At 40.8% G+C, this 21,946-nt stretch overlaps 2 protein-coding genes across 2 annotated transcripts in view; both read left to right on the top strand.

Moving 5' to 3' along the window:
* The first annotated feature begins 165 nt into the window (after nt 1–165).
* Nucleotides 166–11,805, top strand: HAUS3 (HAUS augmin like complex subunit 3). The gene is made up of 5 exons (XM_039838292.1): nt 166–261; nt 1,087–2,137; nt 3,065–3,504; nt 4,958–5,186; nt 11,474–11,805. The coding sequence occupies exons 2-5, from the start codon at nt 1,229–1,231 to the stop codon at nt 11,705–11,707; spliced, it is 1,812 nt and encodes a 603-aa protein (XP_039694226.1). The 5' UTR covers nt 166–261; nt 1,087–1,228; the 3' UTR covers nt 11,708–11,805.
* A 273-nt stretch (nt 11,806–12,078) lies between these two features.
* Nucleotides 12,079–21,946, top strand: part of POLN (DNA polymerase nu) — an 86,800-nt gene continuing 76,932 nt past the window's right edge. Inside the window, exons 1-3 of the mRNA XM_039837994.1 lie at nt 12,079–14,131; nt 19,736–19,760; nt 19,980–20,162. Coding sequence (XP_039693928.1) covers nt 13,989–14,131; nt 19,736–19,760; nt 19,980–20,162 — 351 coding nt within the window. The 5' untranslated portion in view covers nt 12,079–13,988. The remainder of the gene's footprint in view (nt 14,132–19,735; nt 19,761–19,979; nt 20,163–21,946) is intronic.

Consider the following 21,946-nt stretch of genomic DNA (forward strand, 5'->3'; position numbering starts at 1 on the left):
CAGGACCCAGTCCCGCCCCCCGCGCGCCAGCCCCGGCCCGGGCCCCGCCCCCGCGGCTGGGAGCCAATCAGCTCGCTCCCTACGAGCAGACGTCCGCCCTCTTCGGCCCGGCGTCCTCCGAGGCGGCGCCTGCGCAGACGGTCACCCCGTGGCGACGTTGGGGCCCTCTGCGCGCGCGCGGGGACGGCGCTCCCGTGAGGCAGTGCGAGGCGCGGAGGCGGGCGGCGGGCGGCTGAGGGCGCGCGAGCCGGGCCTGGCCAGGTGAGTGCCCACCACCCGGCCGCCTCCGCCTTCCGGCGCCCCGGGGACGCTCTTCGGGCGCGCGAGCCGCTGCGGGCACGCGCAGTCGGGGTGCGCAGGGCGGGAGGGCGAGCGGGCGCGGGGCGCGCGCTGGGCCTGGCGCGCGGCGGGGACGCGGGCCGGGTGTTCGCAGACGTGCGTTTCGTTAACGAGCGCCCGCGTCGTGTCTGACTGACGCAAAAAAAACCCCTCCCCAAACAACCCAAAACAGGCGGAGATGGTGCCGCGCGTCCGTTGGGTCTGTCGCTCATCGGTCCGAGTTGTCACGGTCACTGCCGCGACGCCGCGCTCCGTGGTGCGTGTGGTGCGACGTGGCGAACGCCCGAGACGTTCCTGCCGGTGCGCGCCCGCTCTGCGGGACTCGGCCACGCGACGGCGACGCGACGGCGGCCCGCGCGGGGCCCGGGTCCCTCTGCGGGTCCGTGGGGCCGGCGCTGACGCGCCCGCCGAACGCTGGCCGCGCCGCCCGTCAGGGAAAGGGGCCGCTTAACCACACGATGGCGCGGACCTGTTGATTGGGAATTAAAAACGGAGCTGCTGCTCTGTCACACATTTTAAACCACTTTTCGGGGGGGGCGGGGAAAGTTTCTTTGTTACTGAGGTTTTCATTGTTGCCGTATTTTAACGCCCTAATAATTTTGTTTCCCTTTATTTTCATCGGACATTTCAGCTGCAACACTCTCCGTGCTAGATGGTACCAGATAGCATTTGATATTTATATTGTCCTTTTAAAAATGCGGTTACCTTATTTGGGTTCTAATCCTTGTTTTTTTTTATCCCCCCCAGGAGAAATCATTATAGATTCTAAAAATATTTTTTCCTTCTCTGTGAACTTAACATAAAATTAGTTTTGTTCGTATTTCGATTTATTTTGAAAATATCAATACCATAAACCCATATCAATTACAGAAATTTGGGTAATTAAACCATGAGTTGTGGAAACGAGTTTGTGGAAACATTAAAAAAAATCGATTATCCCAAAGCTGATATTCTGAATGGGGAAGATTTTGACTGGTTGTTTGAGACTGTTGAAGATGAATCGTTCTTGAAATGGTTTTGTGGGAATGTGAATGAACAGAACGTATTGTCTGAAGAAGAATTGGAAGCTTTTAGCATTCTTCAAAAATCAGGCAAGCCCATCCTAGAAGGAGCAGCATTGGATGAAGTTCTTAAAACCTGTAAAACTTCTCATTTGAAGACACCTACCCCGGATGACAAAGAGCTAGAGAAATTAGAGGAGGAAGTTAAAACTCTGCAGAAATTAAAGAACCTAAAAATTCAACGACGTAATAAACGCCAGTTGATGGCTTCGGTAACTAGCCACCAATCTCTGAAGTTAAATGCTAAAAAAGAAGAAGCCGCTAAAAAGCTGAAGCAGAGTCAAGGAATTCTAAATGCCATGAAAACTAAGATCAAGAATGAACTTCAGGCTCTTACTGATGGAGTTGCAAAATTGATGATGTTCTTCAGACATGCTAATTTGGGTCAAAGGACCAATCCACTAGTGTTTTTATCTCAGTTTTCCTTGGAAAAATACCTAAACCAAGAAGAGCAAAGCACAGCAGCATTAACCTTGTATACCAAAAAACAGTTCTTTCAGGGTATACATGAAGTTGTTGAAAGTTCAAATGAAGAAAATTTTCAGCTTTTAGATATACAAGCACCATCTATCTGTGATAATCAAGAAATCCTTGAGGAGAAACGGCTAGAGATGGCTAGGCTGCAGCTAGCATACATTTGTGCTCAGCATCAGTTAATTCACTTGAAAGCGAGTAATTCGAGCATGAAGTCAAGTATAAAATGGGCAGAGGAGAACCTTCATAGCCTCGCTAGCAAGGTAAGCATGAGAAATGAGGTTGGATTTATATCGTAATTGTTAGTCATGGGAGATATAATATTGATATTAAAGTGCTTTAGAAACGGGGATATAATAAGTCATTACATTATCTTATTTTGTTCAGTGCTTAAGTCATGATACATGTCGGTGTTTCATACGAGTAAATCCTCATTAGTGGAGGGCAGAAATAGTAACTATTAACCCCAACCACATCGTCTAATTAATTTTAAACAAAAGTAGTTTTGCATTCTGGATTTGAAATTTGTCTTGGTTCAGATACAGATGACACTGATATTTCCTTTTCTATGGCGTATGCGTAAAGGTCCTTACTGCTGTGTTTTGAATATTCTGCCTTGTGTGCTCTGACCAGAGCATGGTGCTAATGATTTCAGTGGACTGTAAATCCTCTTCTTTGTTGAGAATGTATAGACGTATTGCAGATACCCAAATGCTGTCTTGGAAAACTTGCTTCCTTGTTACTGTAACTATTAGGTAGCTTTCTGAAACAATGCTACCACCAAGTTAGTTACTCTGACAAACTTTGGAGTTATATAGAAGTGCTAAAAGCAGCTGACAGATTAGGAGACTAGCTACTGAGATTATTTTAATTTTAAGAAAAACGGCACATTTGCAATCAGTGAGTAGTGTGCTAATAATTTTTATTAAGACAAGCATGACAAGATCTCCATTTTGGTAGCCATTGCTGTATTTATGGTAGTAATAGCCTTGAATTTGAGCAATTTATACTGGCTTTACCCTTGACTTAGTCCGCACTTTATCATTTTTCAAGTATGATTTTGGCTTTTGCTAATATGAAATTTTTTATTAGCATGTTATCTGATAACCTAAAATGGAAAGTGAAAATAATTTTTAAACTATTTGAACTTTATACATGCAGTTTTAATTGTAATTGCTTTCTTTGTGTAGGCTCTTGGCAAAGAGAATTTGGATGCTAAAATTTCTAGCTTGAACAGAGAAATTCTGAAACTTGAAGAACAAATTACTTGTATAAGAGACAAAAGTTTGCCTGCTGTGGTAAAAGAGAATGCCCAGTTATTGAATATGCCAGTTGTAAAGGGAGATTTTGATCTGCAGATTGCGAAACAAGACTATTACACAGCAAGACAAGAGTTAGTTTTAAATCAGCTGATAAAGCAGAAAGCATCATTTGAACTTCTGCAGCTGTCGTATGAAATTGAATTGAGAAAGAATTGGGACATATACCGTCAACTTGAAAATTTGGTTCAAGAACTTAGTCGAAGTAATATGATGCTCCACCAGCAATTAGAAATGCTAACAGACCCATCAATATCTCTTCAAATAAATCCAAGGAATACCATTGAGACCAAGGATTACTCTACTCACAGGTATGCTTCATTATTTCTTTAATGAGTATTTTTTTCTTTTGTAAAATACTAGAGTTTGAACTGAAATTGTGGAAGTACTAAAAAGTATCTGTACTCTATTTTTTACCTTTCTGTTCTCCCACTTTTCTTTTGTGTGCCTCTTTTTCCTTTTTAATTTTTTGCTCCCCTTTTCATTCGTGTTCAATCTGGAAGTACCTACTGTAAAGCCGATGTGGCTGGGTTGGAGGAATGAATATATACAAGGTCTTACCTTTAGGCACCACTATCTAGATGCTTTATTTTAGATTTCAAGCAGGAGTTTCACTGCAGTGGGAAGTTTAAATACAGCTTAGCGTACAGTAGGCATGTGGGGCTGAGACTTGACTGCATTTGGAGAAGGTAGCAGTAGAGGGGGGAAAAATCTTCAACTTTTGTCTAGTCAGGTGAATCAGTGAGAATGAATGCTGGCTCCTCACCTTTTCTGGACGTCTAAGAAGGTGATGGTATGGGGTTACTGAAAATGATGTAGTCAAAGGCTTCAAAAGTCTGAATCCTACTCCTCATTTTTTTCCAGGACGAGAGGAAAATAATCTAATCCTTTGTTTTCTTATTAATGAAATGAGGGGCATAGATAGGGCTGCTTTATTGCACAATTTCAGAAGGCGGCATTGACGTCATGATCTATGTGAATAGTGCCCCCCTGGAATTGTGTAGTTGAATCCCACAGGAACAAAATTGGCAGCGTTGGGCCGAATCAGTTTTGTGAAGTCTGTTGCAACTCGTTAAAATAAATAAATATGCATATGTTTTTAATTCTAAGAAAAAGAGCAGGCTCTTTTTGTAGAAGGTGCTGTGTCTCATTTTTCCATTTGCCCGGTAGTAGTTTTCTGCTATTAATGTTCGAGGTGTTAAAGTGACCTCTCTCTCACCAGGAATTGCATTTGTCAATCAAATATGGACAAGTCCGGAGTAGCAAGTTTACTATTATTATTTATGTAGCTCTTTATTGTTTACTTTTTTTACATTTCTAATTTTTTAAATCCACTACAATCCTTTAAAATATGTAGATATTAAGATGTGAAAATTAAGTCTCAAAGGTTGACTTGATCTGGATCTTACATAATAGCCAGAACTTAGACCTAGGCAAGTTCATTGCTATTTCTGCTACATCATAGTTGTATTCTATGAAAGAAATGTTTTCTTGGGAGATATTTCAAATGTAATTTGAAGTAGGTTAATTAATGGCAATTAAAGTAAAAAAAATATATCTAAAACTTGGGAGAATGGAAAACTGGGATTTCAGTTACAATAATTAGAATATATATTTCTCTAATGAGATAGTATTTTAGTTAGAATGTTTTCCTTTGCTTGAAGTTGTTAGCTATCCCCAAAGATGCCCCAGTACAGTAGATTGTAATTTTGAAAACTAATAATTTGAGATTTTTTTTCCTAATTTTTGATTTTCACATTTTAGGCTTTATCAACTTCTGGAAGGAGAGAATAAGAAAAAAGAATTGTTTATAACTCAGGGAAACCTGGAGGAAGTGGCTGAGAAATTGAAACAGGATGTTTCTTTAGTACGAGATCAGTTGGCAATGTCTGCTCAAGAACATTCTTTTTTTCTGTCCAAACTGAATAATGATGTGGACATGCTTTGTGATGCTTTGTATCAAGGAGGAAATCAGCTTTTGCTTAGTGATCAGGTGGGTGCTTGTCATGGTAGTTAAAAATGATTTAAAAAATAACGTTCATTGTAAAAAATACTAAGGAAAATGTTAACTTGAGGAAAATATTACCCTAAATCCCATTGCCCTAATACAGAATTAATTTTTTTATATCTTATAGTTTTTGTTCACGTCGATATCTTTTTCACATAGTTTTGATAGCGTACACAGAATTTTTTTAATTTATAAAATATTTCAGACATACAAGGATGTGTAATGCTTATGCTGAGAATTAAAAAATAATAAAACCACCCTATATTTTTTCACCTGTCTTAGCAAATAGAGATTGTCCTTACATCTTTATTCTGTGTACACTTGATGACAGCATGCTCCTGCTAATAGCACCCCTTTCCCTTCTTTAAGGAGTAACTGCTATGGTTAACTTTATCATTTGCTTGCTTTTACTTACAGTTCTATTAAACATATCTATTCCTAGACCATATATTGTTTAGTTTTGTGTGTTTTTGAACTTTATATGTATGGCATTATATTATGTGTATTCTTCAGTGACTTGCTTGTTTCTTAGTATGATTTTGAGATTCATCCATGTTGATATATGCAAAGCTGTAGCTCGTTCATGGTTTTCTCTTATATAGTTAGTATTCTTTTGTACGAAATTTTTCATTTTAATTTTCTGTTGACAGACATTTAGGTTATTTTCAGTTTTTGCTATTTTAATCATACTGCTATGGATAGTCTTGTTGCATGTCTAATAGTTACACACATGTGCGTGTGTACACACACACATATACTCATTCTAACCTGGGAGTGGAGTTGCTGGATCACCAGTTCAGTTTTACAAGGTACATCTAATTGTTTCCAGAATGGTTGTACAATATTGTACCAGCAGACTCCAAGAGATGTTATTTATCCACATCCTTTTCATCACATAGCATTGTCTAATTCACACGTTTCTCAATCTACGGATACAAAATAGCATCCCATTGGGATTGTAATTTGCATTTCCATGATTATTAGGGAGAAGTTGAGCTTCCTTTCGGTTGTTTACTGGTCATTCATCTTTTTCTGAAAATTGCTTCTCCATCTTCTTTGCCCGTTTTAGGTTTTTTTCTTTTCTTCAATTATTTGTAGTAAGAGTTATTTATATATTTTAAATGCCAGTCCTTTCTAAATTATGTGGGTTATGTAGATTTACTCCTTATTTGTGGCTTGATTTTTCTCTCTTTACAGTTTTTGTTTTTGGCTTTTTTTAGGGTTTTCATTTCGATGTCATTTTTAACTCTTTATGATTGCTCTTTCTTATATCTTGTTTTGTTAAGGTTTGTCCTTAACATCAAAATGAGTCCCTTTTACTTTCTCAAGGTTACGCTGTTTAAGTTTAGTTCTTTAATCCACCAGAACTTTATGTATGACATGAAGTAGAGTTCTAATTTTATTTTTTTCTTCTATGAATAACCAGGTTGTCCCATCACTATTTATTGAAGCATACAAATTTAAAATCACTATCTTTCTGGTGAAGGATATCATTATAAAACAAATGATCCTTAAATGCTTTTTGCCTTCATGTCTGTGTTGATAGTATGAGCACTACCAGTTCTGAACCTTAAACGGGTGCAAAGTCTGAAAGTCTTTAGCGGACCCAAGTGATTCCTGTCTGGGCTGTAATTCTATCCAAGTGCTCTTCCACCCTGGACCATCCTGATTTTTTTTTTTTTTAAATTAAATTATTTATGCCTATAGCACCTGGTCTTCCTAGGTGGTCTCCCATCCAAGTACTAACCAGGCCCGACCCTCTTAGCTTCTGAGATCAGACATCGGGCTTGCTCAGGGTGGCGTGGCCCTAGACACATGGACCATGGCTCCACTGGGGCGCAAACCCAGGACCTTCTGCCTGTAAAGCAGACGTGTTAACCGCTACACTATGGAACCGTGTCCTGGGCCATCCTGATCTTAACCTTGTTGGTGTTCTTTGAGTCCTTAGCTTATTGTGAAGAGGGTCTCCTGTTTGACTTCTCTCCTTCCACGGACCTTGGGCTTTTATTTTTCTCCCACTCATCTTGAGAGTCTTAAGAATCATAGGTTCCAATTTTCTAAGAGTAGCAATTGCCTTAGAGCAAAGCTGCTTCTGGGCTCCCTTGCCAGTCTGGGTGGTTTTATGGATTTGTAGTTCCTTTTAGTGTCTTGTTATCTCTTCATTACTTTTAGGAAGCTTTTGTTTTGTTTGATTTTTAAAAGATATTTAGCCTTTTACATTTTTTTTGCTATGGGAGGATTCATCTTAACAATTAGCCTACCTTGAAACAGGAAAGCTTGTGATTACTTTTTTAAAATATATATATTTTTTAATTCTGGTAAGCAAAAAAAAATTTGTGGTAAAATATACAAACTGTAAAAACTTAACATCGTAATTATCTTTAAGAGTATAATTCAGTGGCGTTAAGTACATTCACAATGTCATGCAACCATGACCGCTTTTCATTTCCAGAACTTTTCATCTCCTTCGGTTGCCTGCCACACGTTCGACCCAGCCCCTCATACCCTCTATTCTACTTATGAATTTGGTTACTCTCAGTACCTCATAGAAATGGAATTATACAATATTTGTTCTTTTGTGTTTGGCTTATCTCACTTAGCATAATGTCTTTAAATTTCATCCATATTGTAGCATGTGTTAGAATTTTATTCCTTTTTATGGCTGAATAATATTGCATTGTGTGTATGCACCACATTTTGTTCATCTGGTCATCTGTTGAAAGACATTTGGGTTGTTTCCACCTTTTGGCTGTTGTGAATAGTGCTGCTAGGAACGTTGGAGTACGGGTATCTGAGTCCTTGTTTTCTTTGAGTATGTACCTAGGAGTAGAATTGCTGGATCATGTGGTAATTCTGTGTCTGACTTTCTGAGGACCTGCCTAACTTTTTCACAGCAGCTGCACCATTTTACATTTCCACCAGATATGCACAAGGGTTCCACTTTCTCCATATCCTTGTATACACTTTTATTTTCCTTAAAAAAATATATGAAATAGCCATCCTAATGGGTGTGAGGTGATATCTGTAATAAATTTTTAAAAAAATCTCCTGTTACTGATTTTCTTGATCCAGTAAATAGTGGTATAAAAATTTTCTGTGAGTGTAGATTTTAAAACTTCTCCTTGTAGTTATAACAGTTTTTTCTTTATATTTGAGTCTATTTTATAAGTTATGTCTAGGTTTAAAATTTCAGCGAATTATCCTGGTGGATTTAATTGAAGTGAATTGAACCGTTGTAGCATTACATCATGACCCTGTCTGTTCCTGTTGTTATTTTTGTCTTAATGTTCTTTTACCTGATCATATTCCTTTGCTATCTTTCTTTCTGTTAGTATTTGCAAGGTATATGCTTTTTACCTTTATTTCCATATATTTTTATTCTTTTAGTCTTCCTTGATTACATAGCATTATGAAATAAACATTTCACTAAATAATTGTCTTAATTTTTAATGTTATAGTACTCTGTTGATTTAATTACCGTGTCTTAGTTTCTGTAGCCAATCGTTGGGTACTTTGATAATCTTCATTTTCTTTTTTTGTTTGCTCTTGAAAGACATGCATATCTTGTGTATGTAGCTTTTTGTTGTTGGACACTTCCATTTGGATGAATTCTTGGAAGTAGGATTATTGACTTCCTTGGGTACACAAATATTTTTTGGCCTTCGATACTGCCATATTGCTTTTTAAAGGGGTCATACCTGTGTACAGTGCCACCAGCACTAATTACCTGTGTAATAGACACCATTGATCATAGGGTACACCATCATTTTATGAATTGCTAAGAAAAACAGTTAAACCAACAAAATACTTATTTAGAATTTTATTTTATACTTGTTAGAAGATACTTTTTGGTGCAGGTAGATGTAGATTTTTATCTTATCACTCTTTTAATATGAATTAAAGGGAAAAAATAAGCCATTTTAAATAGGGTTTTCCAAAGATTCACATTGTCAGTTTTTCTGCGTTACTTTTTCACTCAAAGTTGTTTGTACTTTTCCGTACTCTATAATTAAGAATGCTGGGGATAGCAAAAAATGCTAATAACCTGGTTAAAAAGTGGTTTAAGGACTTGAATAGATAATTTTCCAAAGAAGACATACAAATGGCCAACAGATATATGAATAGATGCCCAGTGTCACTAATCATCAGGAAATGCATCAAAACCGCAATGAGATAACACCTTACACCTGTTAAGATGACTATTATCAAAAAAAAACAGAGACAGCAAGCGTTTGTGAGGATGTGGAGAAATTGAAACTCTTGTTACGTTTTTGGTGGGAATGCAGAATGGTGGTGTAGCTGCTGTGGGAAGCAGTTTGGAGGTTCCTCAAAAAATTATAAACTAGAACTACCACATGATCCAGCAGTTCCACTTCGGGATATTTAAAAAGAGAATCGAAATTAGGATCTCAGAGAAATCTTAGTAAAAGTAATGTTTCACCCCACATTCTTTGCAACACTACACATAACAGCCAGGACATGGAAACAGCCTAAGTACTCATCAGTGGAGGAACGAGTAGGGACAGTGTGGTGTACGCACGCAGTGAAGTGTCATTCAGCCTTAAGTAAAAAGAAATCCCGCAGCATGCGACAGTGTGGATGAACCCTGGGGAAATATGCGAGGTGGAGTACGCATGTCCAGTCACAAGGACAGATAGTGCATGATTCCGCATATACGAGAGACCCCTAAAATAGTCGAGCTGAGAAGCAGAGTAGAATGGTGGTGGTTGCAGGGCCTGGGAAGGGGGTGGTGAGTTGTTAGTGGAGCAGATGCACCGCTGTGCAGCTTTGTGCCTGTAGTTAGCAGGGCCTCCCTCGTAGGACTCTCACAGAGCTGCTGGGGGGAGAGCTCCTGCCCAATGTTCTCACCACATACATTTTTTTTTCATACGGGCAATTCACCATTTCTTGCGTGTCTGGTCAATGACATTAGATGATGCTCTTGATTATGAAATGCATGCTAATTTCAGATATGTTAAAATGAAAGTTTGTATCCTAGAATCACTGAAATTTGGTTATTTCACTGTTATTGAGTATCATGTAATGTTTTCCCTAGCCCAGTGAGGTACAAAATGCTATCCATATTAATTTTAACTTACATTTTTATTATTAATGAAGTTGAATATTTTTCAGTATCTGTAGGAGTATTTTAGCAATTGTTATAAAGATCTTTAGTATTGAAATTAAAGATGAGATTGTTGTTTCCCATCGTATTCAAGTTTGCCAAGCTTTTCCTCAAAGAGAGACCACGTAATTTAGGTATTACTTGATTTTTTTACAACTTGTAGTTTAATTACTGCTCTCTGGCTTTTATGAGAGATGGTAAGCTGTCATTATTGAACTCGTGCATTAAATCACCAGGGAGCCAGTTGAAGTGTAGCTTCCTGGCCCTGTTGCTGAGTTTGAGCAGTGTAGCGTAGAATGAGGGCAGGAATCTGGTTTTGTAACGGGCACCTCAGGTGACCACTGTGTTTGTGGCCCATGCTGAGAAGCTCTGGGCAGTGATGAGGCAGTTAGAGCTGCAGATTTTCTGCGAACCTCTTTGGTAATACTGGCTGAAAATTTATAGGAGTAGAATACTTGCTTAGAAAACCATGGAAACTTGTTAATAAACCGCTTTTAATGTTCGGAAGTGAAGAGTGTCAATTTATTAAATGTGATGGGTCCGGCATGTCTATGTTCTTGAGCAGGAGGGTGACACGGTAAGTCAGGATTGTTGAATGTCACATATAATTTTATCTTTAACAATGAAAAAAGAAAAACGGAGGTTTTTGTTGAGGTAATTCTTTTTTTATTGGCAATTGCTCTATTTCAAGACTTTCTCAGTACCTCCTGTGTCTAGAATAAACAGATTAGGCTAAAACAAGGTTTGATTAGATTAATTAAGCAGAATGTAAACTCCATGAAAGAGATGGCGTTTATTTGTGTAATCCGTAGTCTCTAGGGCAGTGCTCGGCACATGGTAGGCATTCAGTAATATTTGTTGAATGTATGAATGTGCAGAACAGTTTTTACATATCAAGTACTCTTCAGGGAGTAAGAGTTTGCTTTGAATCACTTAAAATTGCCTATCAGAAGTTATTGCAATTGATCTTACATGGAATTTATATTAAACTTATAGATTTTTTATTGAGGTTCATTTATTAAAATTGTTGATTTAACATAATTTAAGATAATACATAAATGTAATTCTGTGTAAATTACATTTTAAATTTATAATTGGTGTTACAAATAGAGCTCTTGCATTAAAATCATTTTTATTTTCCTTTTAGGAGTTAATGGAGCAGTTTCATCACGTTGAATCTCAACTGAATAAGCTAAATCATCTTCTTACTGATATTCTTGCTGATGTGAAAACAAAAAGAAAAATCTTGGCATCTAATAAGCTGAATCAAATGGAAAGAGAATTATATGTATATTTTTTAAAAGATGAAGATTATCTGAAAAATATTGTGGAGAATTTAGAAAACCAATCAAAGATTAAAACTGTTGGTCCCAAAAATTGAAAATTACTAAAAACTGAATCTTTACTACTTGTGCTCTGTTTTAATGTTTTATCTATTAGGAAGAGAATGTAGCAAATAAACGCTTCTAACATTTTAAATTTGAGGTCAACGGGACATTTAATTTAATGAATTCAAGTGTTATGTCAGTGTTTTTTCCCCTCATATAATATAACGTGTTCGTTCAGTATTCCAGTGCTTTCTGTGACTTGAACTTTTCGTTGGTGGCACTTGGTCCTGGTAACTTTTTACTTTCAGGGAGAAAGCATCGCAGAGTTCCCTCACACCCTCACGTTCGGTTTCGCCTAAAGCAGTTTCAGTTACCCCGTGGCCCAGTGCAGTCTGAAAATATTAAATGAGAAACTCCAGAAGTAAATTCAGAAGTTTTACATTGCATGCCGTTCTGAATAGCCTGATGAAATCTTGCAGGGTCCCGCTCCGTCTCGTCTGGGACGTGGATTATCCCTTTATTCAGCGTCTCCATGCTACGCGCAACCTTCCTGTTAGTCACTTAGTTGCTATCTTAGATCAACTGTTGCGGTATTGCAATGTTTGTGCCCCAAAATGCAAGAGTAATGATGCTGGCAATTTGTGCCAAAGAGAAGCCATAAAGTGCTTCTTTTAAATGAAAGCGTATGTACGTATAGGGAAAAACATAGTGTATACATAGGGTTCGATACTGTCTGTTTCAGGCGTCCACTGGGGGTCTTGGATGCCCCGTGGATAAGGGGGCACTACTGTATTATCTAATACAAATATTTTTCAATAGTTATGTCTCTTTTACTGATTCTTTTAGAAATAGAAATTTTGTTTTTAAGTATTTAAAGAATTGGTGGAACTTTGAATCAGCATTATTAAAGCTATAGACCTTAATATGTGAAATAGCCAAGTCCCTCATATTTGACTATAAAATAAAATTCTGCCTTTCAACCTGTTTTCCCTCATAATTTTCTGCTAGAGACTTTGAGACTTAATGTTCCTACTTAGACCACAATGAATGCCACGTCTCCATGGGCCATTGTCCATTTTACAGGCCGGGTCCTGGGGACTCAATTTCCACAAGGCAGATCTTGGCAGTGCTTTTGACTTCAGTGTGACTTAACAGAGGAATGGCTTTCAAATGAAATTTCAAAGTTCCACAGAAGCGATTGCTCAAAGGATGTATGATGCTGTTTTAATCAGTTTCTATAGAGTGAAAATACTTCAAATGTTGGGCTATTAGTTGGGTTACAAGTGTCGTATTTAGAAAATTAAGAGTTGGTATAAATAGCTTGACGGAGCTTAATTATTACATCAATAATACAGGATTCGATTTATAAGCGGCCTGTGTTACATGCCATGTAAGCTTCATAGAGAAAAGAGGAGATGTAGATATTACCTTCAAGAATATTCTTGCTAAGAATATATTATCTGCTCTTAGTATCTAAAAACTACGTTATAGGTGGTCTTTATGGAATTTTTCAGCTGTAACCATCAGAAAATGGGCACGTTTAGTAATATGAGCCCCGATAATTTCTGTAATTCATTGAACAGAAATGCTTTACCAGTTAATGTATTTGTGCATTATTTGAAATTTTGTTAGTAGATCTTAATATGCTTGAAAATTTTGTAGCAAAAATTTTGTCTGAGATTTTGCTATTAGCTCCTCACGGGTACTTTTTTCTTTCCTTCTCTCCCCCCCCACCCCAAATTCTGCCTTTGAATAGAGAATTTACTTAAAATTTTTCTCTTCTCCAGTAATGTGGAAGAAACGTCACCTGGTTTCCTGGTTCATGGAATAGCAAATTCTGTTTAGATTAGTGCCAGATATGTTAAGATATATGACCGGCTACTTGATGATTTGTACTGTCCCTTCCAGACCATCACTGCTTAGTCCCGGGGGCCAGTACAGCTGAGCAGTGTGAGTGACAGGGTGTCAGGTGGTATGTCGTAATCACACAAGTCAGTTAATAATTTTTATGGTATTAGATTTGTAAGTTTGAAGATCATAACAGCCGTTTGAAATCTCAGGAAGTATTTAAATAAATTGCTTGCTTTAAAATTGGTTAACTAGAAAATACGTTCTTTGTTACCTGCTTACCATAACACCCCAGATGAGCCTCTAACCATTGCTTTCTTCCTACTATCCTATCTATTTTGGGGATAGTTTATATCTGTTTCTTGTGATTAATATGGTAATTTTTAAGACAGTCTCAGTACATAAAAAGTTTTAAATAACTTGTTTCTTTGAAGTCTCAAAATTAATATATGGGTGTTATTATGTTTATCTTATGTTTAGGATTGTATGAAAATGGAAAATTACAAAACATTTGTAGGCTTTGATCTCTGTAAGATACCACTTTCCAGTGTTGCTCAGAAGATTATGTCCGCTATGCATTCAGGTGATTTAGTGGAGTCTAAGAATTGGAGAGAGAGTGAAAAGAGTGAGTAGTTTTTATGAACTTTTCTATCTTTTGTTACTTTGAATGTTAATTCTGCAGGCTAAGGTTTGAAAATGAAATGTAGCAAAATTACCCTGTGTAGGGAAGTTCCTGCCTGTGAACAAGTGGAGCCCAGCTCCCCTCACTTCACCCTCATTCGGTGATGACTGAGCTGCTGCTCGCTAAATTTCATATTCTCCAGGCCCTTTATTGCTGTACATATGTAACACTCTCTTCCTTGTTCCAGGCATTTCTGTCAGACATTCTCTTAGCCTCTGTTTAAGTAACCTCAAAAGAAATGGGCTCCCCGACAGTGCCTGTGGCTTCAGCCTTAGCTCTTGGGTCATTAGCCCATACGTGGTACAGTCAGCCCTCCATATCCATGGGTTTTTACATCTGCAGGTTCAATCAACTGCAGATCGAAAACATTAGAAAATTAAAATCCCAGAAAGTTCCCGAAAGCAGCAAAACTTGAATTTGCCATGAGCTCACCACTCCACTGAGTCCACGCAAATGAAGTGATGTGTAAGCATATCTTGCTGCAGTCTGTACGCCAATATAGGTTATACATAAATATTCCGTTTTATATCAGGGACTTGAGCATCTGAGGGTTTTGGCATCCCTGGGGATCCTGGAACCCTCCCCCGACAGATACCGACGATGACTGTGCTTTCTTATTGTGTATAGTGGCCCAGAGAAGTGTTTGTGACAGTATGTATGTTATGTTGCCATAGAAATTTATAAGCCGAGGAGGCAAAGATCAGTGAATCTGTGTATGTTCATGACGTGGTTTAACAGTAAAAGCAATGATGTGCTCACAAGTGTAACTGAAATGTTTGGAACAGGAAATTTTTTTTACTAGGAGAGAAGTCGTTATTTTTAATTTTAAGACCGGGTCAATAATTTGTTTTTATGTTTATTTTCTACAGATTAAGTGAGATACAAACAGTGCAAAAGCTGTTATAAATGCAGGGTTTTTTTTTTTCCCTTCTTTAATTCCCCCACACACACACTTCCACCCTTGACCTGTGGATGTTGCCGTTTCCCCTTAAGAGCTGGATCTCTGGATCTCTGAAGGTGGGGCGTCCTTTCTCGCACACTCATGGCGTGCACCTGGGGCCTGGTGCACAGTTTCTTAAGATATAGCAGCTCTTAACATTTAGATCTGCTGATATTCAGGCATCTGTTGCTTGTGTGTCTTACCACAGTAGAAGTCACTAATAAATGAACTGGTAAGAATTTTGGGACTTTTGGGGGAATGATGATGGTGGGGAATAGTAGAGGAAGAACTATTTAAACATCAAAGAGCTTTCCCCTTCATTCTGTGTGCTTGTTTTTCAAAGAGCAGTGTGCGCCTGACCGGTGGACATGTACTCCCCTTTAAAAACTGATAAGAATGATGAGCTGCCTCTGGTAGCTGTATTGTGAGTCTCTTGTGAACTCTCGTCATGTTCTTAAAATCCCTTGTTAAAAGCCTAGTTTTCATAAATTTATTGAGAGGATAATGGAAAAAGATAAGGTCTTATTTTTATGTCAGGTGTTTTAGATTCGAAAAAACAATGGATTTTCCCAAGGATTCTGCATTATCTGTCGTTACATAACACTTACTGCGATCTTAGTGCCTTCAAACACACGCTCCTGTTATCCCCCAGTTTCTGTGGGCCGGGAGCCTGGACAGCTCACCCACTTCCTCAGTGGGGCTGGAGTCTCATCTGAGGCTCGGATGGGGAAGCATTTGCTTCCCATCTCACTGGTTCTTGGTGGAACTCAGTTCCTTTCCTCGTGATTCTCTCCATAAGCAGCTTTTCATCATGTCACAGCTTGCTTTTCAAAGCCAGCCAGAGAGTGTCCCTAGCTAGACTGCCACTATAGTCTTATGTAGCACGATCACAAATATCCTGTCACCTTCGCTTTATTCTTTTGGTTAGAAGTGAGTCAACAAGTCCCACCTACATTCAGGGGGAAGGAGTTACAAGAGCGTGAATACTAGGAGGTAGGGGTCAGGGGACCCCCTTAGAGTCTGCGGCACAGTCCCACCAGTTTTGTTCTTATTTCGTATGGATTAGAGTCAGATTGCTGGTGGGTTACTGAGGATGGTGCTGAACCCAAGACCTGATGATTCCTGTACTCTTGTCAGATGCAGAGCTGTTACTATGTCAGATCTTTATCTCTTCAAAAGAAAATATAGATCAGCGTTTCATTTCTGAAAGGCCATTCCATACCCAGTAGATATCAACATTGAATTCAAATCAGTGGAAATAAACTACAAATATTTGCTTTTACAAACACTTAAGTAAAACAAAACAGTAATGTTATATGTCACTTTGGGGTCTACTTTTCTGATCTGCTAGACTAACAGGTCTGAAGATATACATCCAATAAGGATTGGACTGTATATATCTTCTTGCAGCAAGATTGATCTTTTATTTAAAAATCCTTCGCTGTGAAAAAACTAAAAATACAGCTTAATTGCTATAAGAGGACATCCATGTAACTACACTGACATGGCCAGCACCTCAAAATTTCCTTCTCAGTTAAAGCCCTCCACCTGCTCAGAGGCAGCCATTACCCTGACTCTCGTGGCGGCAGCTTCTCACTTCCTAGTCATGGGCAGTTGTTGCTCTGAAGGCTTTTGTGACACGGTACTCATCCACTACCCCAGAGTCAGTCCTTCCCTCCAGAGGCACACGATCAGACTATGTGGCACAGTCTCCTTGCAGTCGGCTGTGACCGGGTGGCAGGTTCCTGTCAGTGGGATGCATGCTCAGGTAGTGTGCCATCCCGGTTAGGCCCGAGGACCATCCACCTCGCTTCCTAGCTGGTCTGTTCCCTTCCCTCCAATTGGAACATGCAGTAGCTCCATTCCAACCCTGCAAATGATAACTGTCCTCGAGGATTGTGGAAGAACATGCTGGAAGGAACCTGTGCCTCAGAGTGACTTCATTAAACAGCTGCACCACCAGCTGAGACCACTCACTCCAACATGACAGAAATAAACTCACTTTTTGTTCGTTAAGCCATTGTACTGTGTCGTTGGGACTTCTGCGACTATAACCTTAAATTGTACACTTTTAAATTAGATTCAGAATCAGGTTCATCTGACTTGAATTTCCATCGTCATTTCTTCGTTTGATAGTACCACTGCAGGTCTTTGGTAAATACTAGGGAGGGGGAGTTTTCAGGGTGAGTTCAAGGTTGTCAGCTGACCTGGCGTGATAGGATTATGCATATGATTGAGCACATATTTATTCAAATACAATTCTGTTTTGTCTAAGTCTCTATAGAACTCAAATGACGTTTTCTAGTACACAATTATCCAAATTCTTTTTCATTTTAGCTTGATAGTCTTTTAGAGGTGAATATGGTATCTTCCAGTAAAATAAAAATATTTTTACAGACATTACAAATTAATACAAGTTTGAGACCCCTAAAGGTAAATATTTGTTAAAATCCAATTTATTTACATGAAGTACGTCTTTATTCTTATCATCTTGTGGAAATCTTTGTAATTTCAAGGACAGATAACTGACAAATAGATCTATTTGGATTATATTCGTTCTAATCAAGAGTACGTGATAAACATTTTGTATTTTATTTCCATCAAACAAACAAAACCATCATGTCTAGCCACAGTACAGGCTGCGGGGGGTCGGCCCCAGCTCCCACCCCACGAGGCCCGCCTGCGCTCCGCGGCTCCGCAGTGCCCTCCTCGTGGCAGTTCGCCTTCACTTTACTGCCTCTTCGGTCCTGCCCGTGCCACGGCCCGCTCAGCTCTGTCCTGCCCGCACAGTGTCTGCAGAGTCCCCCGTGTGTGCCCCTCAGGCCCAGGTCCCTCCACTCGCCCTCTCTGACTTTGTGCGCCGTTCAGATTTCATCAGAACTTCCAACCCGCGACGTTTCCCAGCTACGCTCTGCCTACCCTTTTCTTCCTCCTTCGCTCACAGCTCTTGGGTGGGAACCTGCATTTTACAAGGTTCTGTGCAAATAATTCTTCCATGGACCAGAATTCCGTATTGGGAGGAAACTGCATTCGAGCCATCCGCTGCCTGGTAGAGAACTCGCTGGGAGGTGTTCTGGGTGCTTCGCCTGCTGCTGTGCGTTGAGCTGTTTGAAGATGGGTGAGGTGTTCTAAGTGCTGCCACCAGGCCAATCTGTGGCTTTAACTCTTGGGACTTGTAAGCGCGCTCTCAGGCATACGTAGATGAAGATTTTACTGTGTTCTGTACGTTGTAAATATTGTCCTCAACATTTTTGGGGGGAGTCTTTTTTGCTTGTAATACTTGAGGAAATTTTTTTTTTCTGAAAACAGAAAAAGCAAAAACCTAAAGGCCATAATCCCACATTAAAAAAAATTTTGTTTTGCACACTATGCACATAGCGAAAGGGTCCATATATACATCATTTTCTTAGCTCAGGCCTTTTCTTTGTTTATTGTACCCTCTCCCCTTATTGCTCACCCAGGTCAGCAACCGAGCGTGTGCCTTCGATACTGCCCACTTGTTTCCCATGACGATTTCCGTGATAATAACTGCGTGTGCCGTTGTGATGCTCTGTTCTTCAGTGGGGTGGGCTGAGCCCTTTGTTGCAACTTAGTGGTATTTGAGCTGCTTCTCTGAGTCCTGCGCCCCCACTCAGAACCGTCCCCCCCAAACTTCCTGCAGGCACACTCAGTCTGGTTCCCAGGGGACCTGCTCTGCTGCTACCGTTGGTGTGGGAAGTGGCCTGAGAAAGTGGACATGGTGTTTTGGAGTTTGGTCGCCCTCAGGCCGGCTGCCACTGATGTGTTCATCACAAGTTACAGTTGGAATATGAGTGGCAGCAAGCGACGTAAAACTTTCCCTAGGGCGGCTCGTCCGATGTACCAGTGGAAGCGACGGCCCAGGCCGCTGGGGTCATCCTGCGTGTTTGGAAGTACACGGCGATGGAAGACAGTGGAACTGGTGGCTGTGGCTGGGCACGATCGTTCCTTGGGGGAAAGACAAAGGCCGAGGGTGGTTAATGAGCCGTAGAAGGCTCAGCGTGATAACCAGAGGGCTTCCCTGGCAGCCTAGTGATAGGCCACGAGCAGCCACAGGCCCAGTCCTTAGTCCTGTGACTCAGAGCTCCAGAGAAGGCTGCATTCTCTCTCAGCCCTGGCAGGCGTGCTTCCTTGAGGTCAGGGCATCTGTCAGGAAGAGGGCCCAGCCCCTGAGATGCGGGGTGGGGACATCTGAGTTGCATTCAGATCTTGAATCCCAGATACCTCTGGGAGCTGCAGAAGTGGGTCCTCCCCGTTGAAGGCTGGTGCCCACCCCAGCTGTTGCTTGAAGACAACACGAGGCTTATTCCGCCTCCCGGCCATTAGGTCAACGTTACCTGGCCAAGAGGTGCTGGGCCTGCTGAGGCCGTGTATGCGACACAGGCCAGTCAGGGGATAGACTGTCTAGGAATGTGAAAGGGAACACTGAAAGCATTTTAGCTAATGGGATTAGCTGCCAAGGAGTAGAGAGAGGTGGAGGTTGTGGTGATGGCGGATGCAGGTAGCAGCTAGCTCCCTGGGGGAGAGTGCTGAAGAGGGAGCAAGTTGGGACCACTTGGCCGGTTGACATCCCCAGCCTGTCTGCTGTCGCAGTACAGGCACCTCGGGCTCTAATGCAGTAACCGTGCGGGCCCGGAGCCACGGCGCTCAGCAGGGCTGACCCAGCTGCCGCGGCTGCCGAACCTTCCCACAGGCCAAACGCTGAGTCCCCGAGTACCATCCCTTGAGAAAACTTAGTCACTTGGTGTCAGGTTGACACATTGAACCCTCGCGTCCCCAAATGTGCAGTGGTTGATCTTGGCTGGCATGGACGTGTGTTCTAGGTGTGGGTTTGCAGGGCCTCGGTGAGCCCGCCATCCAAGGCTCACAGAATCCCACAGAGCGTGGCATTGGGCGTAGCACCCACTTTACAGCAGAGGACTATGGTGAGCCCATGACCGTGGGGCACAGGCTCCCTCCTAGCGACACCCAGAGACACCGGCCTGACAGTGGTGGAGTGGCCTGTAGCGGCACAGCTCAGGTGCCCGCTTGGGAATGACGCCCCGCAGTGATGGAGCAGTGACCTCCAGGGGGCAGTGTGCACTGCACATCAGTGATCATAACAGGATGCACTGTCCCCCACGTGCATAATTAAGGGGTCTCGGAATCCAAAGCGGGAAGTGGGAGTGGCCCTGCTTACCATCACTGCCAGTGTCCACCCCCCGCTCCCCACCAACCGAGTAAGTCTGTGTCTCTCTACCCCCACACCTCAGTTCTGCGGGTCGCCCCGCCTCCAGACGGAGACCCACCAGGGCCCAGGAAATACCACTGGACTCCAAGCTGTGGCTGCTGCCTGGTCCTTTCAAGGTCCTGTGCCGAGATGCCGGCAGACAGGGAGTGTGATCTCTAGCCTGCTGTGGCTGGCCCCCCGCTCATCAGAAGTTAGGGCTGCTGTTACGTAGCGGAGGCAGCGGGGAGCACACTTAAGTAGCATAAATTAGCCCGTGCTAAAACTGGCTTCGTCATACGTCATTCTACGGAAAGTTGCAGAACCTATCGATGACGTTAAGTGTGGACTGACTATTCACCTTTCTGCCAGCAATGCATGAGACCACCTCTTCCCCTCGGTCTCCAGTTGAATTCAATTTAATTTTCATTTCCTTGACTACTGGTGAGTTTGAGCCTGTTATCCTGTTTGTTTGCTTTTTGGATTTGCTATTTCGTGTATTGTCTCTTCCTAGATTTTGCTCGTTTTTCTGTTGAGTTGTCTTCTTCACCATGTAAGACTTGTTGTATAATACAGATATTAACCCTTTGTTACTTTTGTTCCAAGTAGTTTTCCCAGTGTATTATTTTTATTTAGAAGTGGTGCTGGTTGTACTATCCCTGTTTCTTAAGCTGTCCTTTGCTACTTAATTGAAATACCATTTTTGTTGTATATTAAGGTCTTAGAAGTCCTGAGGTCAGTTTCTGGATTGTCTATTCTGTTCTTGAGATCTTTTATCTATTTCTATTCAAATACCATGTGGTTTTGATTATAGGGGTTTTATAGTATGTTCAGATAATCTGGCGAGGCAAGTCTTTAATTTTTTTAACTTTTCTAATTTCAGATATTTAACATTTCATAGGGACTCTGAAATTATTTTTTTTCAATTAAAAGAGCCCTGTAGGGCTCTAACTGAAATTGCATTAAGTTTATATTTGAAAGAATTAAACATTTTGTGTATATCCCAGTGCTCTGCCTTTCCATTTATATGTTTTGTGTTATTTCATTAGATTTTACGTTTCCATCATTGAGTGCCTTGTGCCTTTCTCGTTAAACTTATCCCGAGTATAACTTTTTTCTTCTGTAAATGAAAGATGTCCCTGCTCGTGCATTTTTCGGTTGTCTTCGTTGCTGTGGCGGGAACGGACATCACAGCAGTCATGAGCACAGACTCCTGAGTCACGTGCCTGGGGCTGAATCCAGATTCTGTCACTTACTGTCCAGCTCAGGCTTATTAAAATTAAAGCAAAATTTAAATCAGAAGTTTGTGTTACTGATGTTTTACTGACTCTCTAATTGTTCCACTGCAATATTACTCAAAGAATTTCCTCAAACCTTTAATATTTTCAAGATTTCTGCAAAATGTTGACCTTGGGTTTTCAGAATCAAGTATTCAAATGCAAACACCAGATAATTTTTAATAAACATTTCAGGATTACATAGATCTGTCTCCAGTTAATTTGAAGATACTTTACATAAATGTTTATTACAATGTTAATGCATTTTGGTTGTGAATTTTATTATGTTGTTTTAAGTAAGTCATGAGTAAGTAGCATGAT

Source organism: Pteropus medius, unplaced genomic scaffold (genome assembly GCF_902729225.1).
Source record: "Pteropus medius unplaced genomic scaffold, Ma_sr-lr_union100, whole genome shotgun sequence".
Lineage (NCBI taxonomy): Eukaryota > Metazoa > Chordata > Mammalia > Chiroptera > Pteropodidae > Pteropus > Pteropus medius.